Raw genomic sequence first — 23,438 nt, 5'->3', positions numbered from 1 at the left:
AATAAACACATGGTAAGTCAACAGCCCTAGAAGTTATAGGTGGGCCTTTGGCCAAAAAAGATAAGGGCAACAGCATCTTCTGTTGTAGGACCCCCATCCCAACCTCATCCATCTTTACTCTTACTTTTTTTTTTTTAATGTTGACTTTAAATAGAGATTGAGAGATAGAGAGAGAGAATATATGAATGAGCAAGGAGGGGCAGAAAGAGAGGGGTACAGAGGATCTGAAGGGGGCCCTGCGCTGATAACAGAGAGCCCAATGCAGGGCTTGAACTCATGAACTGTGAGATCATGACCTGGGCCGAAGCCAGACTCTTAACCAACTAAGCCACCCAGGTGCCCCCTTTACTCTTACCTTTTATCAATACTTTCCTCAGGGAAGAATGCCATGGGCTCATTCACACCTAGCTACAAGAGTATGTATGTATGTATGTATGTATGTATGTATGTATGTATGTATGTATGTATTTTTAAATGTTTATTTACTTTTGAAAGGTGGAGGGAGGGGCAGGGAGAGAGAGGAAGACAGAATCCAAAGCAGGTTCCAGGCTCTGAGCCGTGAGCTATCAGCACAGAGCTCAATGTGGGGCTCAAACTCACGAACCATGAGATCATGACCTGAGCCAAAGTCAGACACTTAACCGACTGAGCCACCCAGGCACTCCTACAAGAGTATTTTAATAGGGGTAATGACAATAAACCAAAAGTAGAGGATAGAAAAGGGAATTTCAGGAACACTTACTGAATGGGGACAGACAGGAGGCAGGATAATCCTTTCTTAGCTTTTTGGTAACTCCTACCATCACACCAGTCTTTATTCTCTAAATTCTGGTGACTAAACTACGCTGTTCACTGTTGTCTAACACTAACAGAAAAATGAGGTGTATTACTGACATCCATACATCCCCGATGAAAATCTCAAAGTTGAAAGGTCACATAGCAGACTTGACAAACATTAGGGAAAGTCTTACAGCCTATGTACATCACCAGCCATAGATATTCACTTTTCCTTATAGAAACTGAAAGTCAAGACACTTGGATTCTAAGTCAAACCTCACTCTCATAATTTCTGCCTAACTTTGTCATATTTTTTTCCCTTAATGTCTCTATCAGTAAAACAAGACAGTCTCAAGGATAACTTGACTGAATTTGGCCCACGGAAACAAAAGTAGGAAGAAAGAAAAAAGAAGGAAAGATATCAAAAAGATGGTTAAGAAATTTATTTTTTAAAGTATTTCCTCCATCGAAAGTGAAGATGAATGTTTTGAGTTAGTTGCTATTAAGAAAATATAGAGAATTAACTAATCACAGAAAGGACATATATTTTAGTGAAAACAGCATGGTCTTTACCTTATCATTTAGAAGTGGTTTGATCTCTGTGAGTTGAACATCCTGAAGTTCATCCATCAGGACAGATGAGAGTAGAGGATTCTCGAGAATAAATCAGTAACTCTGAAACAGAAAGAAGTAAAGAGGCTTAATCTAGAAGCTGGAAACATAATAGTCACACTATGTTGATTCACTGCAATACTAGAGATTAGTGTCATGCACTGCTCAGGGTGCTGAAGACACAGAAGACTAAACAGTTATGGAAGACAGACTTTAAAGTGGCCTCCATGATCTGTCTCCTGGTATTCATACCCTTGCATAACCCCCTCCCACCACTGCGTGTGGATGGGACCCATGGCCTGCTTTTAACCAAAATGGCAAGTGATGGAATGTACAAAAGTACCTGTACATGATGACATTACATAATATTTTAACATCTGTCTTGCTAAAAGACACACTTTCCTTGGCTAGCTTTGAAGAAGCAAGTTGGCATGTGTGAGAGGGCCACATGGCAAAGAACTGAGGACAGCCTCCAGCCAAAAGACCAAGAAACTAAGACACTCAGTCCAACAACCTGCACAAACTGATTGCTGTCAACAACCACATGGGACTGGAAGTGGATAGTTCCCCAATCAAACCTCAGACGAGAACCTAGCCCTGACCAACACCTTCACTGCAGACTTGTAGAGGACCCAGTCAACTCTTGCCAGATTCCCAACCCCCAGATATTGTCAGACAATAAATGTGTTGTATGCTGTTTTAAGCCAGTAAGTTTGTGGTAATATATATATTTTGAAGTATTATTTTTTAAGATGTTTATTTTTGAGACAGAGCAAACGAGCATGCAGGGGAGGGGTAGAGAGAGGGGGACAGAGGATCCAAAGTGGGCTGTGTGCTGACAGTAGACAGCCTGATGCGGGCTCAAACTCATGAACTGTGAGATCATGACCTGAGTCAAAGTTGGACGCTTAACCAACTGAGCCACCCAGGTGGCCCTACGGTAATTTTTTTTTTTTTTTTTTTTTTTTTGCAGCAACAGATACTAGTCTTTGCTTTTCTGGAGTGTACAGTTTAGTTACTGAAGATGTGTAACTAAGAGAACAACAAGTTCAAAGCTATGCTTCAGGAAGCAACAGTATGGAGAAAGGATTAAAAGGGGAACAAAAACGGAAGGCTAATGCTATAGCCCAGGATGAGGCCTTGACTTAAGAATGGGAATGTAGGGGGAGATGAACCAAGGCAGCTCATTAGCCTTTACTTGGTGAATCATAGCAGTAGATGGAGAGTAGGAGAGCCAGCTTCCAAGACGGCCTCTAAACAACTCAATGATCCTTGACTCCTGATATCTGCACTCATGTAATCTCCAAATAAATCAGGGATGGTCTGTGTAAGTAATAAAATATGGCAGAGGCAACAATACATGACATCTGAAGTTATATCATACAAGGCATAGTTTCTGCTTCAAGACATTATAGTCTTCACTCATTAGTTCTGGAGGAAGCCAGATATAGTATAGTGAGGACATTCAAACAGCCTCTGGGGAGGCCCATGTAGAAAGGAACCAACTTGCCGGTACCAATCTGCCAGCCATGTGAGTAAGCTACCTTGCAGATGGATGTTCCAGGCCCAGTCAAGACTTCAGATGACTGCAGCCCCAGAGATATATGACTGCAACCACATTGGAGACCCTGAACCTGAGCCATCCTACCAAGCCACCACCTGCATTCCTGACTCACAGAAACTATGAGCAATAATAATCCTGTTTGAGACTGATTTGTTTCATAGCAATAGATAACCAACAGAGAAGGAGAAGACAGGGAAACAGAGTTCTAGGAGAAGAGAGTAGATGGAGGTGGGGAGGCAGAGTAATGAGCCATAAATTCTTACTCCATAACACTGGACAGGAAGTCATGGGGAGAGGCTGCAAATACTGGATATTGTAGACAAGTTATTCCACCCAGACTTTATTATTTTATTTTTTATAATGTTTATTTATTTTTGAGAGAAAGAGACAGAGTGTGAGCAGGGAAGAGGCAGAGAGAGAGAGGAAGACATGGAATCTGAAGCAGGCTCCAGGCTCTGAGCTGTCAGCACAGAGCCCAATGTGGGGCTCGAATCCATGAGCTGTGAGATGGTGACCTGAACCGAAGTTGGACGCTTAACCAACTGACCCACCCAGGTGCCCCTCCACCCAGACTTTAAAGCCCCAGGCTTCATCTCCTCTGCCTTGGCCTTGAACTTATCAGTCAGGAAAAATACTAATTCAATGAGTTGGGGATGTAGCTATTCAACAACCACTTATTGAATACCCACTGTGCACAGCATTATGGAAGATACAAAGAAGGTCCTTGCTTTCCAGTTTACTAAAGGGTAGAGACGACAGCTATCTATAAACTAACTACAAAACAATAAGTAAAAAGAAGGGCCGTAATAGTTCAAGGAACAATTGCTTCTGATTGGTGAGAATCAAAAAAGTCTTCACAAGGTAGTAGCCTATTAATCCATTTTTCTGTTTTTCTCTCCAGATATAAGATTGCATGGCTTTGACTTACTTGGCTAAGGAGAGAGTATGGGTTCTAGACTATCTTTTAGCTATTACTGACCAAATACACCAAAGTAAATCCTGCTTTGTTTTATTATTTAATTTATATTCAAGTCAGTTATCGTACAGTGCAACAATGATTTCAGGAGTAGATTCCCTAATGCCCCTCACCCATTGAGTCCATCCCCCATCCCACAACCCCTCCAGCAACCCTCTGTTCGTTCTCCACATACAGGAGTCTCCTGTGTTTTGTCCCCCTCCCTTTTTTTATATTATTTTTGCTTCCCTTCCCTTATGTTCATCTGTTTTGTATCTTAAAGTCCTCATATGAGTGAAGTTATATGATATTTGTCTTTCTTTAATTTTGCTTAGCATAACACCCTCTAGTTCCATCCACATAGCTGCAAATGGCAAGATTTCATTCTTTTTGATTGCTGAGTAATACTCCACTGTGTGTGTGTGTGTGTATATATATATATATATATATACATATATATATATATATATACACATATATATACATATACATCTGTACCCATTCATCCTTCAATGGACATTCGGGCTCTTTCCATACTTTGGCTATCGTTGATAGTGCTGCTATAAACATTGGGGTACGTGTGCCCCTTCAAAACAGCATAACTATATCCTTTGGATAAATAACTAGTAGTGCAACTGCTGGGTTGTAGGGTAGTTCTATTTTTAATTTTTTGAGGAATAGCCAGACTGTTTTCCAGAATGGCTGCACCAGTTTGCATTCCCACTAGCAGTGCAAAAGAGATCCTCTTTCTCCGTATCCTTGCCAACATCTGTTGTTGCCTGAGTTGTTAATGTTAGCCATTCTGACAGGTGTGAGGTGGTATCTTACTGTGGTTTTGATTTGTATTTCCCTGATGATGAGTGATATTGAGCATTTTTTCATGTGTCGGTTGGCCATCTAGAGGTCTTCTTTGGAGAAGTGTCTATTCATGTCTTTTGCCCATTTCTTCACTGGATTATTTGTTTTTTGGGTGTTGAGTTTGATAAGTTCTTTATAGATTTTGGGTACTAACCCTTTATCTGAGATGTTGTTTGCAAATATCTTCTCCCATTCTGTAGGCGGCCTTTTAGTTTTGCTGATTGTTTCCTTTGCTATGCAGATTTTTATTTTGATGGGGTCCCAATAGTTCATTTTTGCTTTTGTTTCCCTTGCCTCTGGAGATGTGTTGAGTAAGAAGTTGCTGTGGCCAAGATCAAAGAGGTTTTTGCCTGCTTTCTCCTCTAGGATTTTGATGGCCTCCTGTCTTACGTTTAGGTCTTTCATCCCTTTTGAGTTTATTTTTGTGTATGGTGTAAGAAAGTGGTCCAGGTTCATTTTTCTGCATGTCGCTGTCCAGTTTCCCCAGCACCCCATTGCATTATTATTGACTGCACCATTATTCCATGATTCTTTTCTCTTTCTAACTGAAAACACTGGCAAAATCTCTTTTCTGACCTTATGCTATTTTTGCCAACTTTTTATGCCAGATCTTCCCTTTTCTCTATATCTGTGATTCTAGTAGTGTGATCACACTTGTCACCTTTCAGCTAGATTTCTGCAACAGACTACTTAACTCTTCTCTTTAGTATATTTCCCTTCTAGTTGGTTTGATCTGTTGAATCTTTTAAAAATCCCATTTAATTTATTGAAATCCTTTTGGGAAGAAGGTAGGATGAAATTAGATGAAAGGTCTTCCTATACCATATCCTCATCTCTATTAAGGATTGCTGGGGTGCTCAGGTGGCTCAGTTGGTTAAGCCTCCAACTCTTGATTTCGGCTCAGATCATGATCTCATGGCTTGTGAGGTTGAGCCCCACATCAGACTATGTGCTGACAGCGCCAAGATGGGATTCTCTCTCTCTCTCTCTCTCTCTCTCTCTTTCTGTGCCCTTCCTGCATGCATGTGTGCTCACTCTCTCTCAAAATAAATAAACTTTAAAAAGGGGGGGGGGATTGTTGCTATAATTAAGCCTTTCAGTTCTTCACCACCTCAACTCCAATGTTCTTCTCTCCTCAGCTGATGAGGTCACAAGTTGGATTGCCATCACTCAAAACTGATTGGCTAAAATCAAAAACAAGATCCCCAGGTGATTGTACATTGAAGTCTGAGGCACACTGTTCTAACAACAAACAAGAATAATTCTTGCTTCTGCAACTAGTTTCCAAGTAATAGCTGGAATTTCATTTCTCTTCTCTCTCCTCATTCTGTCTTCTCCTTGTCTGTAAGCTATCTACTGAGATAGCGAGGGTTCTTGTCCTGGTATGATGACTCAAACCTTCACTCTAGCTTCCAAGTCTTTGGTGTATGATGATTCAAAACTTCACTCTAGCTTCCAAGTCTTTGGTGATATAGGATTACTGTAGGCTTCTACTACCTTTACTTCAAGGAGGTGCCCCTGTGGGTAGAGAGGAAGAAACTTGCCCAGGATCCTACAGTCAGTACACAAGGCCTAGACATTATGGTATAGTGGGGAAAGCAAAGGTTTTTAACATTCTTGCTCTATTACTTACATAGATGTGAGATATTGGAATAGTTATTAACTTCTCTAAGCCTGAATTTGTTGTCTCTAAGAAATGGAAATATCTGCCTGAGAGGATTAAATATTTGGTGCTGAGATTATAATTCCTGGCACAGAGTAGGAATTACACTTTTCACCTTTCATACTCTATCCATTTGGTAGCAGGTTCACTGTTCATTTTGAGGATGGCTGGTGTTTTACTTGTCAGCCCTTCCTCTGCCTCCTACAACTGGGAAAGAGGGTGAACATTTTGTTATTCTACTGCAGTTTATAAAATCCCTACCAGCTTCATAAGAATATTAGTAGCCCTTATTACCAGGATGAAACCTGGCAGCCCTATCATTTATGCAGATGAGGGAACTGCAGGCCTCAAATTCCTGGGAGGGAGCCAGCATGTGTAGCTGAGAGATCAGAGATGGAGTTTTCCACCATGTGATCTTAGTTTTCTTATAGGTATTATAGAATTGCTCATTGGCAAGGGCTTGGGACAGTAAGAACCAAGCAAAAATTGAGTCTCTGGAGGAATGCATTAAGTGCCTTATAATGTGGAAGGTGAACATCTGCTGTCTTGATGCCAATTCCTAAGTCACTCTAGAACAGTTTACTGTCCTGTGTTATCTGCATTGGGCCCAGTTGATAGGGACAGGCTTCTCATTCAATCTGTGCCCTTAAGTGTTTCTCTTGGCACAAACATTGCATTTTTCTTCATCTTTAAAATATGCATGGCAACACTAGGTGAATGCCAGTCACTTTGGAACTGAGGGCACCTCTGGCTTTCCTCTGGCCCTGGAGCTCCTTGACAGATCCCCCCACAGAGAGTCACATTTGAATAAGTAACATCTTGAAGGGTCCTGCTTTCAAGTGAGTGAATTAAAGTAGGGAATAAGGAGAGCCTGTGTGGCTCAGTTGGTTAAGCATTCAACTCCTGATTTTGGCTCAGATTATGAGATTGGGCTCTTCCTCTCCCTCTACCCCTCCCCTGCTTGCTCGCTGTCACATGTTCTCTCTCTCTCAAAATAAATAAATAAATAAATGAATAAATGAATAAATAAATAAATAAATAAGATAAAGTAGGGAATAAAGTGGGTAGGTTGGAAAAATTTCAGAAAATCACCACTTTACATGGACAAAAAGAACAAGTGGAAACACACTAAAATGTTAACAGTGGTCATCTTTAGATGCAAGGACTGTGAGTAAAATACCTTTTCATTGTTCTGTGGTTCCACATTTTCCAAAGTGAGCAATACTGCTTTAAAAAGGAAAAACTTCAAAACTGTCATTATAAATTACTGATAAACAGTGACATCCAGATAAAAAGTAGCCACAGTTTATAGTGTGATTAATAAGCACAGAAGTATAGGTCTCAGTTAACTGAGTCATAGTGGTACTGTAAAAGAGAATTGCAGATGCTGGCTGAGATTCGTGATGAAAGATTCAAACCACCTTATCTCCTCATGAAATGTATGCGATATTAAAACAAAGGAAAATAAAAATTCAGCTTCTGGGCATTCAGTAGCTCAATCAAGTTTATAGGGTGCCTGGGATCTGAGAAAAGAACCATTTTTTCTTTTGGAGGTTAAATATCAGGCTTGTGCTCTGCAAGTGGCATAGATGTTTGGGATGCTCGTGATTGGCATGTGGGGTTCATAGTTTGAGGAGAGTTCCTGACTGGCATCCTCTGGGTCCCTTAGAAGGAATGATAAAAGGGCTTTTGTTAGTCTGTCCTAATGTAGTCACAGTTAGAAGCAGGATTTATTGCAATACCTATCAAAATAACACCAGCATTCTACAGAGCTAGAACAAACAATATTAAAATTTATGTGGAACCAGAAAAAACCCCGAATAATCAAAGCATCTTGAAAAAGAAAACCAAAGCTAGAGGCATCACAATTCCAGACTTCAAACTGTATTAAAAAGCTGTAATCATCAAGACAGTACAGTACTAGCACAAAAACAGACACATAAATCAATGGAACAGAATAGAGAACCCAGAATGGACCTACAAACTTATGGCCAATCGATCTGTGACAAAGCAGGAAAGAATATCCAATGGAAAAAAGACAGTCTCTCCAGCAAATGGTGTTGGGAAAACTGGACAGCAACATGCAAAAGAATGAACCTGGACCACTTTCTTACACCATACACAAAAATAAACTCAAAATGGATGAAAGACTTAAACGTAAGACAGGAAGCCATCAAAATCCTAGAGGAGAAAAAAAAGGCAACAACCTCTTTGACCTTGGCCAAAGCAACGTCTTACTTGACATGTCTCTAGATGCAAGGGAAACAAAACGGTCAATAATAATGCAATGGGGGAGCTGAGAAGCAATCAGAGAAACTGATGACAAAAATCAGTGTAGAGTCAGAGTTAAAATATGGGCCTCTAAGAGACCTGAGTATAGGCAGGAGTGAGTTAATGAGGAAAATCTGCAGGTGCTTATCAAACCAGAGACTAGGAGGAGCTGCAAGCCTTTTCTGAAAGACAAGTTAGTGATAGAAAAGCAGAACCAGTGAGAGACAAAGAAAAAAAATGTCAGAGACATAAGAAGAAAAGCAAAATTATGCTATCAAAGAAGTTAAGGGGAGAAGGGAGGTTTACATGTAAGGAGGAAAATTCCAACGCCAAGGAGGGAAGGATGTGGATTGAGAAAGGGTCATTATCTTTTTTTTTTTTTTTTTAATGTTTATTTATTTTTGAGACAGAGAGAGACAGAGCATGAACGGGGGAGGGTCAGAGAGAGGGAGACACAGAATCGGAAACCGGCTCCAGGCTCTGAGCTGTCAGCACAGAGCCCGACGCGGGGCTCAAACTCACGGACCGCGAGATCATGACCTGAGCCGAAGTCGGCCGCCCAACCGACTGAGCCACCCAGGCGCCCCAGGGCCATTATCTTTTGACAGTGAAAATCTAAGAAAAATAAGGTTCAGTTCTCCATGCTAAAAAATTAGCCCATGACTATGTATATCACTTCATAGAATTACAGAAACTGACATTTCTGAAGTGCAAGCAAAAATGTTCCTAGGATGACCAAAAGAGACCTCAGTGTTCTCTGACACTCAGAGACAACACTGAGAGGGTCTTTAAAGATCAAGACTATGGACTTGGGACACCTGGGTGGTTCAGTTGCTTAAGCGTCCAACTCTTGATTTCGGCTCAGGTCATGATCTCACGGTTCATGGGATTGAGCCCCATGTCGGGCTCTGGGCTGACAGTATGGAGCCTGTTTGGGATTCTCTCTCCCCCCACCTCTCTCTTCCCCTCTCCCACTCGCACTCTCTCAAAATAAATATTTAAATAAACATTTTAAAAAAAGGCTACAGACTTAATTTTTGCATCAAAACTCTGAAATAGAAAACAGAAAAAAGTGTAAAGGCTCTGGGTGAAGTGGTGATGACACCGTGAGGGCTCTGCAGAACACAGGCTAATGTCCAACAATATAGTGCAAACTGTTCACTCAGAAAAAAATGAATGCTCATATTCTTCGAGTTTTGGAAAGAGCCCATAAATACATCAAATGTGGACTTTGGACCCAGGTAAGGCCCTACTTAGGTGAGTGGCATTGGGTAAAGCATTTTCCCCTTCCAGGTCTCAGTTTCCTCATCAGTTAAGAGAAGAGATTGGGCAGGATGATCTTATTGGCTCCTGACAGGGCTGACATTCTGTGACCCAGAATCTCCCTTAATGTACTACTTTACATTATTTCCCCATCCTTCAATTCTACAGTTCTTACCACAATCCAAAGAGAAGGATCCCCCAGGTATCAACCTGATGGGGTTCAACAACTAGCTGAGGGTCACTCAGCAAATCAGCAGAAAGATGCACCTGGCCTGATCCCAGGGGCATGAGACTCTCAGGCTTTTATCTCACCCTGTACTGTGTCCATTGGGTCAGAGAAAACTCACTAAGATTTCTAGTGCTTAAAAACATTGCTTTCTTGGGGCGCCTGGGTGGCTCAGTTGCTTAAGCGTCCCACTCTTGGTTTGGGCTCAGGTCCCGATATCACAGTTTGTGAGTTTGAGCCCCAAGTCGGGCTCTGCACTGACAGCTTGGAGCCTGCTTGGGATTCTCTCTCTTCCCCTGCCTCTCTCTGCCTCTCCCTTGCTCATGTGCACATGTGCTCTCTCTCTCAAAATAAACAAACTTAAAGACAATAAGAGACTACACATAGTATTGGCTTTCTAAACTACAAACTGTCTTGTTTTGTAGCTTTCCCTCATGACCAAGGTAATTTGGCCTTCATCAGGCTTTGCCAGGATGTACTGACATCAGGCCACTAGTCTGTATTCTAAAGGCAGAGTTAATCACTTTGGTTTTGGCAAGACTGCAGACAGGCAACCAAAACAGAATGAAGGCAACAAAGGAGCCTTACTGAGGAGAATGAGCTGGAAGGGGTCAGCTGGAGCTGGTGCTGAAGTAGTGGTAGCTGAAAAGCTGCAGGCAATGAGAAGGTAGACAGCGGTGCTTCCACAGCAAGCTGACTCACATTCTCTCTTTTTACACATAAACCACTGCCTGAATGAGTAACTATTATAGCACTTTACAAAGCACCTTCACATCTAATATCTTGCTGGATTATCATGACTGCACCATGAAGTAGAACACGGGAGCACTGGCATCATCTCTATTACATAGATGAGGAAACTGAGGCTGACAGAGGTGAAATGGACTGACCAAAATAACACAACTACTAAATGCAACAGCTGGAACTGAACCCCAATTGTCTTCTCATCCCAAATGCTCATTCTATGCCCTGTATTGCACTTCCTCCCAGGTTATTACGAATGAAAAGACCTGGTGGGTAAAAAAGACAAATTCTGCAGACTGCCTCATGGAATCCACCCCATGCTGAAGACCTCTTTTTATCTCTCATCCTAAATTACACTGAGCTGTTAGGATCAGGCCACAAGCTCTACGACTAAACTCTATGAAGTTAACAAGAAAGCACAGTTTTGGGGCTGAGTTCACCTTCCCCATTAGTTCAACTGAGCAAGGGAGATTAAGACTATGAACAGATCACTACAGTTCAAAGCAGTATAAACATGAGCCTGTGAAGTGGACAAACGCTAAGACAGTTTCTCAACCTCAGCACCACTAACATTTTGAACCATCCTGCACATTGTAGAATGTTTACCAGCATTTCTGGCCTCTACCCACTAGATGCCAGTAGTACCCTCCTCAAATCACTGTGATAACCAAAAATGTCTCCAGATATTGCCAAATGTCTCCTGGGGAACAAAATCGCCCCAAGTTGAAAACCACTGCTCCAAAGGTGGTGGAGCTTTAGGGCAAAGATGCAGGTTGTGGGTGCTGAGAAAAAGTTTCATGGAAGAAGTAACATCTGAACTGGACCTTGAAGAATAGATAAAATTCCTGTAGGTTACGATGAGAGAAGAATAAAAAAATTGCAGAAAGGGAGGAGAACTCAAAAGCAAGAAGACGAGAAAGCACAGGTCTGCTGCAAAATGTTCTAGTTTGGCAAGAACAGTAGTTTCCTATTACTAATAGGAGATAAAGCTAAAAATGTCCATTGGAGTCAAGTCATAAATAGCTATGCATCAACTGATAGTTGTCAAATACACATGCATAATGAGATAGCCAACAAGATACCCACAGATGTTTTAATAACATAAAAATCACACCAGTGGTATTTCCACGTGTCTCATCCCTGCAAAAGGACAGAATAGTGCTTGAGTATCATGTCTTACCTTGCATCTAGTGTTCACTGCATTTAGAGCTAAATGAAGCTTGGAAACCAGTGCAGAGGTGGGACAAATACGTAAGGACTACAGTGATCCCAAAGGAAATAACGATGATGGGCACTGAATGGATAGGTTTTGGATAGCTGAAAGGGAGAAGACATTCCATGTGAGCACATCAGGTTGGGAAAGAAAGGTGAACAACATATCCAGAAGACACCAAGAACCAGGTAGCCAGAAAGAAGACAAGGCTGGTCAGAACACATAAATCAGACTTTACTATGTGGACAGTAAAGGTTCCTAAAGAGCAGAATGACACAGCTGTTTAAAACATGGTCATCCTGGGGCGCCTGGGTGGCTCAGTCAGTTAAGCAGCTGACTTTTCATTTAGGCTCAGGTCATGATCTCACCGTTCGTGAGTTCAAGCCCTGAGTCTGGCTCTGTGCTGTCAGCACAGAGCCTGCTTGGGATTCTCTCTCCCTCTCTCTCTGCCCCTCCCCCACTTGTAGGTGCTCTCTCTCTCTCAAAATAAACATACATTAAAAAAAAAAAAGTGGCCATCTTGTCCAGTAGTTCCCTTAGTTACCTATTAGAAAGACCTGGGAGCTTTGAAAAATATCAATACCCAGGCCCCAACCTTAAAGATACAATTTAATTGGGTGAGGGTAAGGCCCAGGTATTGTTTTTAAAGTTCCACTGGTGGCTACATGCAACTAGGACTGAGAACCACTGGTCTACAGTTATGCCTTCATTCTCAAATGAGAAAAGAGGCCCAGAAATTTACATGACTTGCCTAAATTCACACGACCAGCTGGGTGTGGGACTAGGACTGGCACCTGGATTCCTATTCCAAGCTCTGAAAGATATCGCAGAGGACTGGGCTAAATTCCATACTTCAGTCTATAAGAAGCACAATTATCTGATGACTTGGCTCCTATGTTTTGTCAAGGTTAAAGCCCAAATTAATCTAATGGTAAAACTATTGACTTAAGCATCCCCTTTAGGGTCTACAGTAATGGATGTTGGTTTCGTTGCTGTCTCCTGGGGGCCCTTAGGAAAGGAAAGGGTCTCAGGAGACTCTCCAGAAAACCAGAAAAACAAGCCAAACCACTCAGCTCCAGGGAAGAAACAATGACTTTTTAAAACATAGCTCACTGAGCTTTTGACTACATAAAGGAAAGTCTAGGTTACTCTCCACCAGAAGAAATACCCTCAGAGATGCTATCCCATAAGGAAAGGGAGTGGAGGGGGGGAGTGATCAAAGGCAGCTGCAAAAGCATGCTGCAAAAGCACGCTCATTCTAGCAGAAACAACCCTGCTGGTCCTCAGCCCTGGCCAAGGGCCATCTACACACCTTGCTTTTTTCTGAAAGGAAAAGAGCAGCACCCCAACAGGTCCGCCTTCCTGTTGTGTCACTCCTAGATTCTGGAATGGCAGCAGGTGGTAAACAGGAGGTCTGCAGAGACTGCCAAGCTGGGAATCTGAGCCGGTGCTGTATAATCAATCTATTCATTCCATGGTACTGGTAAAGATAACTACTAGAACAGAGCAAACGCCCTATCTAGGGGCCTTCTTTTTAATTCCAGACACCCAGCTGAAGCTCTCACATGGGGGTCATACTAAAGTAACTCTAGAAGCAGAAGCACTACCCTCTGTCATCCACTCTTGAAGGATGCAACTCAGGACACCAGGAAAACTATTGCTGGCAAGGCTCTAGTACACGCTTTTGGGATGGGATCTGGATTCCCATCAGTTCTAAGACAGAATCCCTGAAAACAATTTGTTCTTTAAAACAGCCTGAGTAGAGATAAAGAACAAACAAGAACCTAAGATGCGGCACAAGATGCAATACTCAATACTCATACTAACTTAATACACTAAACCAGATACCATGATAAGCACTTTGTTCATTCATTGTTTCATTTTATTTCCCGCCCCATTTATAAGATAGGTACTATAATCTTCTCCTACTTTGCAGATGAAGAAACTGAGGCTTGGAGAGGTTCTGTGATATGCCAAAGGCCACACAGCTAGCAAGTGGCAGAGTATGAACCTGGCAAAATAAGGATTTGAAACTGAAAATCCTGCATCTACAGCTTGGGTAGGCCTCTAAAAGGCAACTTTTTCCCTTGACGCCACCTGATCATTAATTCTTCTGCTTATTTTTTCAGGTTTGGCTATTGGAGTTTACCAGGATCTTAGCGACCAAAGAATTCTGAAAACTAAAAAGCACCAAAGTTTAGGTATTATTATTATTATTAAATTAATAGAAGAGCACTGCACCCTGGATTGTATCTGAAAAGCAATCTATCCTTTGGACTGTCTAGTCACCCAGAGTTCTATTTTAGTCAACACCCTGGTTAAAACTACATCCCAACAAGGGCACCTGGGTGGCTCAGTCAGTTGAGCATCTCACTTAGGCTCAGGACTGGCAGTTCATGAGTTAGAGCCCCGCATCAGGCTCTCTGCTGCAGGCACAGAGCCCACTTTAGATCCTTGGTCTCCCTCTCTCTGCCCGCACTCCCACCCCCACTCACACAAGGGCTCTCTCTCTCTCTCTCTCTCTCAAAAAAAAACATTAAAAAACAAAACAATGTCCCAAACAATGACACAAAAGATATTCTTCATCTTCATAAGGTAAAGAATAGCAAGAGGGGCTTTGTCCCTAGAGCTTTCTCAACTGCAGACATAAAGACACAAGAGCCGGGGCACCTGGGTGGCTCAGTCAGTTGACCGTCCGACTTCGGCTCAGGTCATGATCTCACAGTTTGTGGGTTCGAGCCCCGCATCAGGCTCTGTCCTGACCGCTTGCTCAGAGCCTGGAGCCTGCTTCAGATTCTGTGTCTCCTTCTCTCTCTGCCCCTCCCCGGCTCACACTTTGTCTCACTCTGTTTCTCAAAAATAAATAAAAGTTAATAAATAAATAAATAAATAAATAAATAAACAAACAAACAAAGACACGAGAGCCTGACTTCCCCTTGTCTCTATCTGCCAAGTATTATGGTTTCACATAAAATGGCTAAAATCTCACAGTTTTTTTTTTTTTTTTTTAATTTCCTCCAAAGTACACCCCATTCAGCCATCAACAATGGATACTTATTTAGGACTGATATGTCAAACTCTGTGAGGCATATGGAAAACATGACAGAATTGAGTCAAGTGTAACATCCCTCCACTGAAGAAATAAAATGAAGATCCAATCCCACCCACTTTTGCATGGGATTTAAAATATCCTTCATATGTTTTGTTAATTTCACATTAATAAAAGAACAAATCAATGGTAAAATTGTAGGTAAATATTATAAATACAACAGAATCAGCATTGTGATTAAAGATAAAAACTTTCATTTACCAAAGAAAGCCCTGAAATCTAGGTTAAATTTTTGTGGGCCATTATCAGTCTTTAAAAAAGGGGGGGGGGGGGCTTGATTTATTTTTTTTAAAGGATGAAGGGTTTTTTGTTTTTGTTTAGTTTATTTCGAGACAGAGAGCAAGAGAGGGAGGGAGGACAGGAGTGGGGTAGGGGTAGGGAGGGAAAGAGAGAATCCCAAGCCTGACATGGGGCTCAATCTCACTGACTGGTGAGATCACGACCTGAGCCAAAATCAAGAGTCAGATGCTGACTGAGCCACCCAGGCACCAGATGGGGCTTGATTTAAAAAGGTCTTTCAGAATAGACAACCTGACACACAGTTCTGTATAAACCAAATCAAAATGTTATCAATCTTTCGATTTGGAAGTCCTTGACACACCTTTTTCTTTTATCATCCCTATTTGGGCTGGTCAATGTTTCTTCCAGAATCTCCCATTTGCCCTTTTTCTTTCTGACTATCCTCATTTCTTGCCTGGATTTGCTCATTCATTCGTTCATCATTTACCAAATGCCTATTATCTGCCATGCACAAAGCTAAACCCTTGTCCTGGCTCTAAGGAAGCTCACGTGATACTATGTAGAACTGTTATCTGCCTATCTCCATGATGGGGCTGCAAACTGTAGCAAAGGTTTTATATTTCCAGAACCTAGCAGCATCTGGCATACAGTCTAAAAATGTTTATTATATGACACTAGACTATTTCAGCAAGCTCTTTTTAAGCCCATAAATATTTATATCTTCAAAAATGACTCGCTTTTCTTCACTTTTTAAAATACAAAAGTAATTATGTGCACAATGCAAAAATTAGAAAGGTACCGAATACAAAGTGAATTCTCCAATCGCCTAAATCCTACATCCAGAAGTGACTACTAGTACAGTTTGGAATGGATCTTTCCAGAGCTTTCCTATCCTGATGTATAACACACACTTTTAAATTTTTTTGGAACAAGTTCTTTGACAGTTTGACTCTAGCTTCTCAACTTTCTAATACAGTTGAAGTTCTCAAAGTGTTATCCCTGGATTAGGAACATCAACATCATCTGGGAACTCATTAGAAATAAAAATTCTTAGGCCCCCCTCTGGACCTACTAAATCAGAAACTCTAGAGGTGGGGACTTCTGCAGTATGGGTTTTATTTTTTAATTAAAAAAAAAATTTTTTTTACTAAGCTCTACGCCCAATGTGAGCTTTGAACTCACGACCCAGAGATCAAGAGCCACATGCTCTACCGACTGAGCCAGGCAGGCACCCCCTATAATATGGGTTTTAAACTCTTCAGGTGATTCTAATGCACACTAATCATTGAGAACCACTGCTCTAATCCAGTCAATACAGATTTTTCACTATTTCTTAAACACAGTTTTACCACCCTACTTCAAAAGGCTTTCTTTGCCCTTTTGATTAATTCTGACCCTACCAATCAGTCAAAGCTCTGAAAAGTCCTAACTTCTCCCCAAAGTACTCTCACTACCACAGCTCATGCTGATCCTTCTTGCCTGTCCCCCAACTTCTGTGACACCTAGTTCCTCTACCACACAACTTAACAATTACAGTTAAAATTAACAGTTCTTTACTATTCCCCAACAAAGTTCCTTAAAGAGATGAATCATATTTTTATTTCTTCTTTACCCCTGTTCTTAGCACACAAATGGAATTTTAATAGAGATGCTGGTTAATATAAGGATAAAGTCACTTATTAATGGATAAAAAATTTGAAATTTCAAGTTGTAGCCCCAGTTCTGTGAGCTTGGACAAGTTCACTTCTCAGGATGAGGTCTGAAAAAACAAGATGGACTCAATGACTTGATGCTTCCTTTCAGCCTCAACAGTGTATGATTTTATGAAATGTACCATTATACTCTCATATTGCTTGCTTATAATGCTATCACAGCAATTTTTAGACTTGAGTTACAGCTGGATACGGTGTTTCCCAGTTAGCTACTAAGCTCTTTTAACAAGGGTCATATTTTAATCAACTGAGAATCTTATACCATGCCTTACATAACAGCTCAATATATTTGCAGAAAATTATTTGGAAAAACTCTTTAAAAAGCTTAATTTATGCAGAAAACCTATGCATAGATCTGCTGCCTCCCAAAGGGCCCTTTGAAAACTTATTATTGTAAATACTATGAAGTGATTTATGGAAAAAAATTCTGATTATTCTGATAGAACCAGGGGTAGTCAGCTACATAATGCCAAAGAATGTAAAAACTCTCACGTGTATTTAGGGATAGACTAAAAGGCCGTAAGCCTCAGACTACCTTACTGCAACACGCAAATAAAAACTGCCCTGTACACTTAAGTGGCATATAACAACTCCACTGTTGGGAATAAATAGACGTCTTCACGCAAAACCTTTATCTGCAAATTTACAGAAACAGGGTGGAATGGAGACCTTGAATGGCAGGTGATGACCAGAAGTTGAATCCAAAGGGAAGGACAGCAAAGAGCAATTGAAGGGCAAGAAGGAGGAACAGAAGAGCAGCAGGAAAACATCACTCTGAGCGATGAAAAGGAGCAGTGGAAATTCACAGAGTCTTTACCAAGGGCCTACTATGAACCAAGCACTTGGGGCTGCAAAGATGGCTCCAGACCTCAAGGGGCTAATATAATAGTCCTGAGGGTAAAACTGAAGCCTCTACCCTACTGCATGTAAGTGTGAGTATGAGTGTGTGTGTGTGTGTGTGTGTGTGTGTGTGTGTATGTTTAGTTCTAATTGGTAAAATCAAGCAAGGAAGGCTTCACATAAAGATGGTGAGTTAATGGAGCTTTAAAGCGTGTAGGAAGATTTGCTAAGGGAGAAAAAAGACAGTTGAGCTAGTTATTTTGGGGAAGAAACATTCACATATTTTTACAGCTGTTCCTTTGGGACTTTAAATGATGGAGGCTTCTTATATTCACCACCACTTTGTCATATGCCTTCTTTCTCTTTTTACTTTACCTTAAATACTGACATGTTCAAGCCCAGCATTGGAACAGAGCCAAAAAAACCCAGAATGAGGTGAGTGCTAGCCAAATTTGCTCTGTCACCTCCAAATCCAGCCAGCCCAGCTAGCCCAGTCCTGCTCTCCTGGCAGCCGGAAAAGGAAGACTAATTATATCCTCTGGGGTAAAATTTGGACGCAGGCAGGCAAAGCTTATCCCTGTTCCACCAGTGAGGTACCATGGTAGAGCTTCATTGCCTCCTAAGCCATGAGGATCTAGTCTACCTGTGACATGGAGGTCAGCTTCGCAGGGAAAAAAAAAAAAAAAGCTGCATGAAAAAGAAGGGGGATGCACTGGATTGGAAAACGCTGAGTTAAGTGAGATAATCGTCATAAAACGTTTAATAATATCCCTGGCACACAGAAAGCGTCGAATCAACGTGAGCTCTTATCAACAACATACTGCTACTACTGTTGTTGTTATTATTATTATTATTATTGTTATTATTACAATAATACCTCAATTGTACTCCAACAAGAAATCACTGTTTTCACACCCTACTTTTAGGACGTTGAGGAAGCAACTCCAGAGATGAAAGTGTCTTTCAAAAATTTTTAAAGCTACACGATCAAATTCCAACCGTGCTGGCCTGAAAGCCCCAGACTCTGAGTTCAAGAGCTAGTCCTGCTTTTTGCCAGGCGCGTGACCTTGGGCTCAGCACTTCATCTCGGTGCCTCAGTTTCCCCATTTGTAAAGTGGGACTAAGAAGCCCCTCCCTCGCAGGGTCGTTGTGGGGTCCAGCCCGCGGGTACTACTCGCTGCACCGGGGTCCCATGGATGCAAGGCGAGCTCCCGGCCCATCTTCCAAGACCCCTGGCTTCGGGACGGGTGGGGTAGGTGAATACGCTACCGGAGGCCCATTGAGCTCCGCCGCCCGCAGGGCAGGAGCAGAAAAAGGGAGCGCGCTTGAGATGCGTCCCTGAGACCGAGGGGGTCGGGCGCCGGGAGGCTCGGCCCTAGCCGCCCGCAAGCTGTCACCAGCGGTTTCGTCGCGGGGCCCCGCAGCCCGGACGCGGGGAGCGGCCGAGGGAGGCCAGGCTGACCCAGGTGCCGCCGGCGGGGAGAGCGGAGGGCGCTGGGGGACCGGAGGAAACTGGCAGCGCGGGCCCGGGGCCCTGGCGCGCCGCGGAGATGTGGCGGGGAAGGAGAAAGCAGGGGGAGCGACGCCCCCGCAGGCAGCGCCGCGCGCCCCGCGCGGGCCGGGCTGAAGCGCTCACTCACCTGAGGCTCGGGCACCCGCCAGCAGTGCACCAGCGGCAGCAGCGGCTGCGAGAGGGGCGGGGAAGGCTCTGCGGCCACGCAGGCGCGTTGAGGATGCCCGGACCACGCAGGCGCGCTGCGCCCGCTCGCCTCAGGAACTACCAAGAAGATGGTGGCTGAGCCGGGAGGCACGGGCGACACCATCTTGGATGTAGTTTTTCCTGTTGTGGCGTCCACTGGGAGAACCTGAAACTAGAGCTGCGCGGAGGGAGGGGCGTTGAGTGCGGCGTCTGGCCCGCCTCCTTCCTCCCCTTCCGCCAAATAGCTTTCCTAACGAAACCCCTAAGGACCCTTGCAAAGCAAGGAAAGGAAGTCATCTCCTTTTATGTGGGCCCAGAGATGCACCCAAGGGCACAAGGCCTAGCACAGTGCTTGGCTGGCTAGTGGGGGGCGCTTACCAGATTTCTAGTGAATGAGCACAGGAACTGAAGAACTAGAATCCAAGATTCAGGGCTGCTAATTCCCAGCCCTCCATTCTGTCCCCTCTATTGACAACTGCCAGCCACACCATCTCCTTTCTTGGGTGCCACAAGGGAAATGGGAATTTTGTTTTGTTTCCTCAAAGAATGATTACATATTAAGCTTAATGACCCAACAATTTAACACCAAAATGTACAGGACAAAATTCCCTTCCCAGAAAAGCTTTTTGGTTAATCTCACTGACTAAAGGTAAAATAGTCTCAACTGTATTAGGGCAAATGTAAGGATTACCAAACATCTGAAGGACAGTGACTGTCTATAATATTGTTACTCATCAAGCACAATTCCTGAACCAAATTTGGGAAGAGAGAAAACTAAAATTAACCGACCACAGCCTTTTATTATTTTATGATTGTGGTTATTCGGTAACATTCACTGAGTACCAAATTGGTTCTACTACCTATATGTATGTCCTTGGTTAGATTATTAAGCCTCTTTCTTAATGCTTGAGTTCCTCACCTATAGTGACAAAATAATACAAGCTACCCATGTTATGGTCTGTATGAATGTAAAATGCTTACAGCTTATGTTATTTACAAAAAAATTTTTTTAATGTTTATTTTTGAGAGAGAGAGAGAGAAAGAGACACAGAGTACAAGTGGTGGAGGTTCAGACAGAGGGAGATACAGAATCTGAAGCGGGATCCAGGCTCTGAGCTGTCAGCACAGAGCCCCACTTGGGGCTCAAACTCACAAATGGTGAGATCAGACCTAAGCCAAAGTCGGACACTTAATTGACTGAACCACCCAGGCGTCCCAAGTGTTATTTTTCTTATTTAGCTGTTGAAGATGCAGACAAAAACTCTTTTTACCCTTGAGTTTGAACAAATTCTTATAAACAAAAAATGCAACACAATGTACTAAATAAAATGAGGAAAGTTACAATCACCTGGGAGAGGTGTCCTCTATCCCCATTTTACAGATGATGAAATTGACCATAAGAGACAAAGATGCTCTTCAAACTGTATGCTCTTTCCATTATACTGCTATGCTTTTCAAAGAGTAGGCAATTAACACAGCTCTTCTGATTCTTAAAAGCCCCAGCTTTCCTTGGGGCTGTCCAGTTTTCCTTCTTGCTCTAGCCTTGACAATATTATCCATTCTCAAGGTTTCAATAGCTACTCATTAGCTACTTCCAAATTTTGTATCCAGTCCAGATTTACCAGTTTTCCACCTCTATATCCAAAGGTCTAATCTCAATTTGAACTACGAGCTTTCCCATTTCATTACTGCTCTCTTACCCAGTTTTTCAAGCTTTCACTCCTCCAGCATATTGATACCAGTATTCTAAATTTATAGTATTTCATCTTACTTACAGCATCCCTGTGATATAGGTTCTATCATTCTCCCAATCTTACAGATAAGAGATTTAATCACTTTTTCTCAATCACAGTAAGTGGCAGTTAGGCTTCGAACACATAGGTCACATGCCTACTAAGTTCCAGATGCTATGAGCAACTCATATGTTTTTGTTTTTTGCTCTATCCCCAGTTCCCAGAACTGTGTCTGGCATATAACAGGGGCTCTGTAAATACATGAAAGAAAAGAGAATGTAGGTCAAAGGAAAGAGATATCCTTTCACTAATTGGTACTTAGGCCAAGGTTTAAGACTTAAGAATAATGACTGGGTATTTAAATGAAATAGGCTTTATCCTATTAGAAGGATCAGAGAATAAGAAACATTAACAATAAATTAGTTGGTGTTTACTGGTAATTAATGTGGAGGCATATCTCCACACTACTGTTCACTTCAGCATCTTGGCAAAGAATCCTATTTTCTGCTAAGCCCTTGCTGACGTAAAAGGTTTTTTTTTTTACTTTCTGTATTTATTTTTTATAATTTACATCCAAGTTACCACATGGTGCAACGATTTTAGTAGATTCCTTAAGCCCCTTACCCATTTAGCCCACGTCCCCTCCAGCAACCTTTTTGTTCTCTATGATTAAGAGTCTCTTATGTTTTGTCCCCCTCCGTTTTTGTATTATTTTTGCTTCCCTTCCCTTATGTTCATGGTTTGTATCTTCAAGTCCTCATATGAGTGAAGTCATTTGTCTTTCTCTAATTTTGCTTAGCATACCTCTAGTTCCATCTATGTAGTTGCAAATGGCAAGATTTCATTCTTTTTGATTGCTGAGTAATACTTCATGGTGTGTGTGTGTGTGTATATATATATATATACACACACATCTTCTTTATCCATTCATTCATTGATGGACATTTGAGCTCTTTCCATACTTTGGCTATTGTTGACAGTGCTGCTATAAACATTGGGGTGCATGTGCCCCTTCAAAACAGCGTTATCTGTATCCCTTGGATAAATACCTAGTAGTGAAATTGCTGGGTCATAGGGTAGTTCTATTTTTAATTTGTTGAGGAATCTCCATACTGTTTTCCAGAGTGGCTGCACCAGTTTGCATTCCCACCAGCAGTGCAAAAAAGATCCTTTCTCCACATCCTCGCCAACATCTGTCGCCGCCTGAGTTATTAACGTTAGCCATTCTGACAGGTGTGAGGTGGTATCTCACTGTGGTTTTATGTTTCCCTGATGATGTTGAGCATTTTTTCATGTGTTGGTTGGCCATCTGGATGTCTTGAGAAGTGTCTATTCGTGTCTTTTGCCCATTTCTTCACTGGATTGTTTTTTGGGTGCTGAGTTTGTTACGTACTTTATAGATTTTGGATACTAACCCTTTATCTGATATGTCATTTGCAAATATCTTCTCCCACTCCACCAGTTGCCTTTTAGTTTTGCTCATTGTTTCCTTCACAATGCAGAAGCTTTTTATTTTGATGAGGTGCCAATAATTCATTTTTGCTTTGGTTTCCCTTGACTCCAGAGATGTGTTGAGTACGAAGTTGCTGCAGCCAACGTCAAAGAGGTTTTTGCCTGCTTTCTCCTCTAGGATTTCGATGGCTTTCTGTCTTAACATTTAGGTCCTTCATCCATTTTTTTACTTTTGTGTATGCTGTAAGAAAGAGGTCTAGGTTCATTTTTCTGCATGTCGCTGTCCAGTTTTCCCAGTACCATTTACTGAAGGGACTGTCTTTATTCCATTCGGTAGTCTTTCCTGCTTTGTCAAAGATTAGTTGGCCATATGTTTCTGGGACCATTTCTGGGTTCTCTATTCTGTTCTATTGCTCTGTCTGTTTTTGTGCCATTTTTTAAAAATGTTTATTAATTTTTGCAAGAGAGCATGAGTGGGGAGGGGCAGAGAGAGAGGGAGACACAGAA

At 42.1% G+C, this 23,438-nt stretch overlaps 1 protein-coding gene across 4 annotated transcripts in view; it reads right to left on the bottom strand.

Moving 5' to 3' along the window:
- NDRG3 (NDRG family member 3) overlaps positions 1–19,830 on the bottom strand; it is a 66,967-nt gene extending 47,137 nt beyond the window's left edge. For 2 of the 4 annotated variants that reach the window (XM_027070035.2, XM_027070036.2), the window contains exons 1-2: positions 19,688–19,828; positions 1,351–1,452 (exon numbers count right to left, since the gene is read on the bottom strand). In XM_027070035.2, the coding sequence (XP_026925836.1) occupies positions 1,351–1,407 (57 nt within the window). In that variant the 5' untranslated portion in view covers positions 1,408–1,452; positions 19,688–19,828. Of the gene's footprint in view, positions 1–1,350; positions 1,453–19,687 lie in introns of all 4 variants that reach the window. The other 2 variants (XM_027070034.2, XM_027070032.2) reach the window with 2 other exon arrangements.
- Positions 19,831–23,438: the final 3,608 nt, after the last annotated feature.

This window comes from Acinonyx jubatus, chromosome A3 (genome assembly GCF_027475565.1).
Source record: "Acinonyx jubatus isolate Ajub_Pintada_27869175 chromosome A3, VMU_Ajub_asm_v1.0, whole genome shotgun sequence".
Classification (NCBI taxonomy): Eukaryota; Metazoa; Chordata; class Mammalia; order Carnivora; family Felidae; genus Acinonyx; species Acinonyx jubatus.
This window is presented reverse-complemented; position numbering and strand designations above follow the sequence as displayed.